At 50.5% G+C, this 7,891-nt stretch overlaps 1 protein-coding gene across 1 annotated transcript in view; it reads right to left on the bottom strand.

The window, feature by feature from the left end:
* The window catches only part of PDXDC1 (pyridoxal dependent decarboxylase domain containing 1), a 54,727-nt gene that overhangs the window by 3,616 nt on the left and 43,220 nt on the right, over nt 1-7,891 (bottom strand). The window contains exons 15-23 of the mRNA XM_060079253.1: nt 7,653-7,741; nt 5,871-5,976; nt 4,212-4,383; nt 3,495-3,613; nt 3,104-3,225; nt 2,034-2,126; nt 1,849-1,945; nt 863-967; nt 121-347 (exon numbers count right to left, since the gene is read on the bottom strand). Coding sequence (XP_059935236.1) covers nt 121-347; nt 863-967; nt 1,849-1,945; nt 2,034-2,126; nt 3,104-3,225; nt 3,495-3,613; nt 4,212-4,383; nt 5,871-5,976; nt 7,653-7,741 — 1,130 coding nt within the window. The remainder of the gene's footprint in view (nt 1-120; nt 348-862; nt 968-1,848; nt 1,946-2,033; nt 2,127-3,103; nt 3,226-3,494; nt 3,614-4,211; nt 4,384-5,870; nt 5,977-7,652; nt 7,742-7,891) is intronic.

Here is a 7,891-nt window from a genome sequence, read left to right as displayed (position 1 = left end):
TTCATACTAGCATGTGGCACAGTTCACATTTTCAGAATAACTTCATCTTCCCTGAAACAATATTCAGTACAGTCTCCAAGCAAACACTGAATTTTATCTTAAGCTCTCAGGCTCCTCTACCTGTGGGCAGTCATCTTCCAGGCGCTGGGCCCTGTCCTGGAGGGCCCCCATCTGCTCGGCTTCTGGAGGGGTGGGCACCTCTGGGTGCTGCTCAGGGCTGTTAGCTTCCGAGGCATCTTGCCCACCCGACAGGTGCTCGATCTTCTCTAAGTCCTCGATGTGACTGACTGAGCTGGTCTCGCTCACAGCATCTGAACCTCTTAGGGACCTTTTAAAAGGCTTCTGGCCTAGAAGGAAGATCAATGAACGGCACTGAACGCTCGGAAGACACCCCTGCAACGGAAGCTATCTGTGCTCTAAGTGATTGCTTTATTTAATCATAACTGCTTCGGCAGAAACCCCTGGGATCACTGGCTCTGAAGCATTTAAGTGATGAGGTGAGAAATGAGAGCTGATACGACACTAACACGCCCCCAGTGCCGAGGACTTTGAGGGAACCTCAGTCGGGAAAAGCTCAGGGGAGTGAACACCAGGTTAAGCGTGACAGCTGTCCAGACCCTGACTTCCCCTGGAGAGTGCTACCCAGGTGTTTCCCCAAGGCTTTGAAACGGCTAAAGGGACAGTGGCAGCTGTCCTTAAATGACGAGAAATAGGACTCTGGGTTGAAGAATCAAGAAAACAGAGGAATGCAGGTAATACCAAACGGGTAAGGCGTTACATGACGCAAAGGTCTGTTTTACCAGGGGAAATACAACCAGTTTTCTTCAGTGTTAATGAACTCAGACATGGAGACGTGACGTACCTGGAAGTCTCTGTTTAGTGCGAGTGCCTGAGGGGGTCTGAGGCGGTGTTACTCCCGAGCCTTGTACTTTGTACACGTATGTGTGTTCCGTGGACTCCAGGGAGCCTGCAGAAAAGAGGGGGGTGGGGAGGTGTGGGGGGGAGGTCCTGGCGCAGGCGCCCTGGGGGAGGCCCCGGGCCTCCTGACACGTGCCGGGAAGCGACAAAGCCATCTCGCAGCTGTGCCCACGAGTGAGTCCCGGCCCTGCTGGGGTGTTTCAGCCTCGTCTCCCCACGTGTCCTGTGTATGTGTGAAAACAACCAGACAGCAGTGTGGCCCAAGTGTGCCTGGGGAGCCAGGCCCCAGTGGGAAACGTCCTTTAGCAACAAGGAATGGATGCCTCTTTGCTAAAGGCTTGGCGGGTTCAGTGTCAGATTACCCCTTGCTGTCATACGACGATGTAGTCATCATTTCCTGGGGAAGGGGCCCCAGGTTCAGGGAATTATTCCACTGGTAGAACAGGAAAGGAGGAGCCTGCAGCTCAATATCATCTTCCCCAAATCCCAGCAACTGGTAATACTTGCTGGTTGCCTGGTTTGAAATAAAAAGGCTCAGCGCTACAGACTATAATCTTTCACTTGCCCCTGGCAAAAAGCAGCTCTCTGCTGGGGCAAAACACTAATGAGGACTGCACAGAATGTTAACACTGAACCAAAACGTCCAAGACACACTGTCTGGAGGACTGAACAGCTGAGTGAATGCGTTCTTGTTGACGTCAAGAGGAGTCTGCTGTGGGCAACAGGCATCTGCTTTCGTACTATTACAGCTGTCAGGGCAGGAGAGGGAAGATGACAGAGTCCCAGGGGCAGACAAATCTCGCCTCCTCTCACAAGAGTCCCGGCCCAGGGCTTGGTGTAAAGCCTGGGACACGGACAAGGCCCCTCAGCACGAGTGTGGGATCCCAGGGCATCATCTGGCAAAACTCTCCAGATGAAAGAGAGTCCTACCTGCCGTTAGGTTAAAAGTTCTTCCCTTTTGTGAAGCCTGTACTGGAGAAAACCAATTCAGCACGGATCCTACCACGGGAATCTGCCGTAACACCCCCTGCAAAACAGAACTGTTGCTCAAGGCCATCCTGTGGAGGCTGGCGCCCAGCCTGAGGCCAGCTGGGGAGCCCACCCTGGAGCCTCACCTCTTCCAGAAGTCGCTCCTCATTTGCCTTCTGCAGTTGAACCTGAGCTTCCTGAATTCCTTTCCGAACCACTTCTGTCATGTTTTCCAGAAGCTGTGTTAAGACCAAGAAAGGCATTATTTGTCTAAGCTTCTTGCTGAAGGCCTAGAACTATTAACACAGCGCTGGGGACATTTTTCAAAAGTATATAAGTAAATGGCACTTTAAAATGTCAGTGTAAAAATAAAACAGAATGTCAAATAGAATAGGTCAAAATGTTAAAGGAGGCCTAGGCAGACGTACCTTGGTGACCAGCCTCATTTGCCAGGGAACAGCAATAACTGTCCCTGTGATCTGAATGTCATATCAATAGAAAACAGACATGACTCTCAACATTCATGGAGACAGAGGCAGAAGTAATATAGGCGGGTTTGGAAGAAACTTCAACAAGTCCACCCAAGAATGAATAAAGTTGGCTCCTAGGCTTCATTTCAAACTCCCTTCTCTTCCGCACCCCTACTACCAAAAGTGAATCACATGACACAGGTTTCTCCTCCTCTCAGACCAGTCTTGCTTTGGTCCCTTTTCTCTCCTTTTGAGTAATTTCTAGTGACTCGCATATCTGGTGTGGAGAGCGTCCTGTAAGTCTGACAAGCTTGGTCCTCCATGCCAACTGGCCAAGAGAAGCAGGTCTATTACTGGCGGAAAGTTCTGTTATCAGAAGCACCATCCCATCCAGCCTCAGGACCAGCTCCAATCAGGAACTCTTCCCTGGCCTTGTCGGGCAGAGGTGGACACACCTTCCTGAATGCACAGCCTCCCCTAACTTCTGTCCACAGCATTTACTACCTCAGTTGCTCACATGCGTCTCTTCCCCACTCTGGCTTGTGAGTTCACTGAGGGCAGTGACTGCATCACACCACCGGCATCCCTGATGCCTGCACAATGCCTGGCTCACAGGAAGCCTTTAAAAACTTGGGGAAAGAATGAATGAACAGACACTGCCAAGGGTAGCTTCTTCCTTTGTGACTCCAGCTAATTGCCCAGGGAAAACCCAGAAAAGGAATGAGACACTCATTAGTCTTACAGACCCTGGAGTTTTCCTCGATTTCTCGGGCTGTGACTGCAATGGTCTCCACTAGTTCAGAAACATCTAAGTCGTCACTTGCCATGCCAACGTAAATACAGCTCTTCATGCTTTTATACTCAGGGCCTGCGGGCAGAAACAACAGACCGACTTGGTTCCCAAGTCCTCAGACACGGGCCACTCCCTGTACAGCAGCGCGACCAGGCACAGAGGAGCCTCCCCGAGGGGGTGAGGACGTGGATCTAATGAGGAGATGGGACCCAGAGAGGCTGCAGAAGGGGCAAAGGGCTCTCTCACCCCGGGAAGATCTAAATAGCTAAGAGAGGCCATTTCCCTTCACACCAGTTAAAAAACAGCTTTCAAAGTTCACAGTTGACTTTAGAAGGAGTAATTACCCATTTTAAATGTAAGGTCAGATTCCAGTTCATTTAACTTTTTCAGGAGTCCAGCATGGATTTTTTCCCCTTCTGGATCCGATTTCAAACTGCTCTTATCATCATTAGCGTGTTCATACCTATAAACGATATTACATAACAGTACTTCAGGAATCTACAAGATCAAGTGTCTCTTCAGACACAGGATAACAGGTGGAATAGAAGCTACTGGAAGTTACCAAGGGTGAAGAATGAGACAAAGGGCAAAGGCGCCACTCAGAGGGTTTCAAGATCAAACCTTTCCAGAAAGTCCCAAGGGAAGCCCAAGTCTCCAGGGGCATGAAATGTAGAAGGAGGGGCAAGGCTGGGAAGTCCCATCACTTGTAAGAGGAACAGGAGGCTTCCCTGATCCAGAGAGGGGACGAAGGGGCCACAGGAGGGACACACACTGAACCAGAGGAACTGGGAACTGGCTTCTCCTTAGTGAGTTGTAGTTCTCTGTACACACGTCAGTGGTGCACCCAACGTAGTTCTAGTAACTTTCAAGCTGGCACAGAAAGAACACAGCAACTCCTATTTCACTCAGTGCGCGCTGGGCCGCCTGCCCGCTGTGCTCTTGTAAATGCCCAGCACGTCTAGATGAACTTTCATCAGACATGAACACTGTCACTCCACGCAGTCATCTTAGATTTCTAAGCTGGTTCACAAAATGACCCACCCACGGTCTTTACACCGTACCTGACAACCCCTATTCCAGGCCAGTTTGGGTCATCAACGTATAAGAGACCTGCTGTTCCCGTCACCTCCTGCCTGAACTCCTCTCGCAGCTGCAGTGTACAGGTCAGGACTGGCAGCTTGCTCTGGATGCAGGCTACGAGCTGATCCACATCCTCTCCCCGAGTTCCTAAAACTGAGCACGTGCACAGAAGGTTAGGGAAACGCTGAAGGAATGGCTAAACATGAGGGGGCGGTGCTCCCACTTCTACTGTCAGAAAGCCAGCAGCTCTAGGTGTAGCACATTAGCTGAGCTGAGGAGTTAAAAAAAAAAAAAAAAGCCACTAAACCCAGATATGGAAGAATCAGGTGTTAAAAATTCGTATAGCTGGCTGCCCCAGGCGTAGACACAATTTTTCCTTACACTGAAGAATTAGCCTCTCTGATTTAATACACAATGAAACCCTACCATAGAAATCAGATTCTTCTCACAGGAAGGCTCTGCTTAAGTCAGGTTATAAACATCATAGCACAGGTTAGAAACAAGGAGGCGACCACACAGTTCTCGCTCTACGTTCACATGGAGAGAAAGAGAGGGGTTTCAGGGGGCAAGGGTGGGGGGCAGAAGGGCAGGGTGATGATGGCGACAGTACCAAGTACTCCCGAAGGTCAGAGCCTGAGAGGTCTCAGGGTTCAGGGATGCAAGAGTCTTGGCAACATCACTGCGCCTTCACTTCTGCTGATTCCAACGCTTATGTGATCTAAGCCTCAACGTAGGTGGCCTGGGGTAGCCACAGCTAGCTTTTCCAGTTTCAGAGGCTAAGCCTCTGGGGCGAGGCCCCCTGCATAGCAGGAGCAGAGACTCCTGGAAGGTCTGGAGGCCACTGGCTATCTTCACGATGGCTTTTCTGTGCAGGACAGTTGCCTGCACTTCACCACTTTGATGTTTTTGAGAAAATATCTTTCCAAATATGTTGAAAACACCTCATGAAAAACCATCAAACATTTTCTGAAAATGTTTAAACCGTCTCAGAAAAAAGCACAATCGGATTTTTAAGGTATCTCTTTTCAGCTTATTTTTAAGTGCCTAATATAAAATACGCCAACCACTACCCGAGCCATTTCATATTCATGATCTCACAGTTTAATCTTCACGTCACCACTATGAGGTGGTGGGGAACAGGTCTGGAGATAAGAAACTTGCTCCAGGTCCTACAGGTATGAAATGGCCGAGGGGGGGACAAGAATCCCCAGGACTTTGTCATAGAAGTCCACGTGCTTTCAGCTCTATAGTTCTCTAAAATGTCTACAACAGTGGTTCTCGACCTTCAGTGGCCTATTGTGCCCAGGCTCCACTCCAAGTAAACCCAGTCAGTCAACCAGAATCTCTGCAGGTGGGGCCGAGGCGCTGGGAGTTTTCAGAGCTCCACAGGGATTCTAAAGTCAGTCTGGGCTGAGAACCACTGAACAGAGGGTCACAGGACATCAAAACACAGGCATTCAATTGACTTCAGAGGTCTCTCTTTCTGAGAAGTTACCCGGGTAGGTTAATCTACCTAAACTCAGCCCAAAGGAAAAGGAAAAGCCTCTCCAGGGACAGAAGAGAGTATCACAGCCTGGACTTTGACAGACACAGCACTGGTGCTCCCAGAGCAGCGAGGGCAACCCACGGAGACTGGTTACCTGCCGCAGTAGTCAGGGGGCTGAACCGCACGCACGTGCCCTCCACCTCCAGATCCATGACCGTGAGGCCACTCGCGGGCACCAGCTGCTTCAGCTGTTCTCCCAGCTGCAGGGAAAGGGGCAGAATGAACACACTCCCGCAAGGAGGGAATCCAGTGTCTCTGGACCTGCCCTCGTCCGCTCAGTCCAGACCCAAGAGGCTAATGGAGGCTAGTTTCCTTTCACCTTTGATTTTCTTTGAATACTTATGGTACCTTTTTTTTTTTTTTTAAATTTATTTATTTTTGGCTGTGTTGGGTCTTCGTTTCTGTGTGAGGGCTTTCTCTAGTTGCGGCAAGTGGGGGCCACTCTTTTTTTTTTTTTTTTTTTTTGCGGTATGCGGGCCTCTCACTGCTGTGGCCTCCCCCGTTGCGGAGCACAGGCTCCGGACGCGCAGGCTCCGGACGCGCAGGCTCAGCGGCCATGGCCCACAGGCCCAGCCGCTCCGCGGCATATGGGATCCTCCCAGACCGGGGCACGAACCCGTATCCCCTGCATCGGCAGGCGGACTCTCAACCACTTGCGCCACCAGGGAGGCCCGGGGGCCACTCTTCATCGCAGTGCAGGGGTCTCTATCGTGGCCTCTCTTGTTGCGGAGCACAGGCTCTAGACGCGCAGGCTCAGTAGTTGTGGCTCACGGGCCTAGTTGCTCCGCGGCATGTGGGATCTTCCTGGACCAGGGCTCAAACCCATGTCCCCTGCATTGGCAGGCAGATTCTCAACCACTGCGCCACCAGGGAAGCCCACCACCTTGTTTTTAAAAACCGTAAATTTTATCTTTTTTCTTGCTCAAAAGTATAAGTTCACTATAGAGAGATCTAGGCAACACAGGTAAAGTAAAAAAAAGAAAATTTACCCACAGTACACCACTGAGAGACACACACTGTTGACATGTGGTATAACCATCCCCCACCCCCGGATCTTCTGGGTGTGTATGTGTGTGTATGTATGTGTGTGTCTTCTGTTGTCATAAAACATGACATTCTACATGCTGTGTAGTAATCTGCATTTTTTCACATAATTTACAATGACCATTTCCCCTCTGCCGTAAACATGCAGCTATGTGGTTTATATTGGCTGTTCTGAATGTCACTGTGTGGATGTACCATAATTTATTCATCAAAACCCCTAGGTTGGGCATGTCCAGTGTTTTTTGTTTTGTGTCTTTTTGGGCCGAGCCGTGCAGCTTGCAGGACCTTAGTTCCCCGACCATGGATCTAACCCTCGCCCCCTGCAGTGGAAGCGTGGAGTCCTAACCACTGGGGGCTTGTCCAATGTTTTGCTAGGATTGGTATTGCTCTGGTGAACATCTTTACATTGTTTAGAATATTCTTTATACTCAAATCCAGGAGGTATGATTTCAGTGTCAAAAAGGAGCCAAAGCGTAATGCTCTTGATCCATGTCGCCAGACTGCCAGAGGCGTGCAAGGGTCTGGCTCACGTGCTTCTGGTATCACCAGAGCTCCAAAGTGGCTGCACCACAGGGCACGTTTTGCGTGTTGTTGTTCAGCCTTACACAGCAGCAGGGAAACAGTCCCATGAGGAACAAGCGGGAACAGTGTTGACAGGACCTGCTGGAAGTCATGCAGCACATGGGGCTGTGGTCTGCTTAAGAAGCCCAGGACGAAGCCCCGCGCCTTCACAAGAGGCTCCCCCTGTGGGTTTCTGATTTCCCAGGCAGGACCATGTGTTATCCCAACCATCCAGGACGCAGAAGAAAGGGCACGTGACAGCCGTTCTTACCCAGCGGTTCAGTGCATCGCAGGAGTGCCTCTCCTGGCTGACGGCTGACGGGGCCATGTTGGGCGCTGGGATGGCATTAAGTCCTGGATCTGACACACAACACAGAGAGGGGATTCGCCTCCCAGAAACACAGCTAACTAAAAAACACCCCTCCAACCCCGTTTCACTTAGCTTCCAGCGTTAACCTGAGAGAAATGTCTCAACCGGAAATCAAATGTGTATCTCACCATGAATGAACA

Source organism: Mesoplodon densirostris, chromosome 16, assembly GCF_025265405.1.
Source record: "Mesoplodon densirostris isolate mMesDen1 chromosome 16, mMesDen1 primary haplotype, whole genome shotgun sequence".
NCBI classification, from domain to species: domain Eukaryota; kingdom Metazoa; phylum Chordata; class Mammalia; order Artiodactyla; family Ziphiidae; genus Mesoplodon; species Mesoplodon densirostris.
Note: the sequence above shows the minus strand (reverse complement) of the source record. Positions and strands in the feature narration are given on the sequence as shown.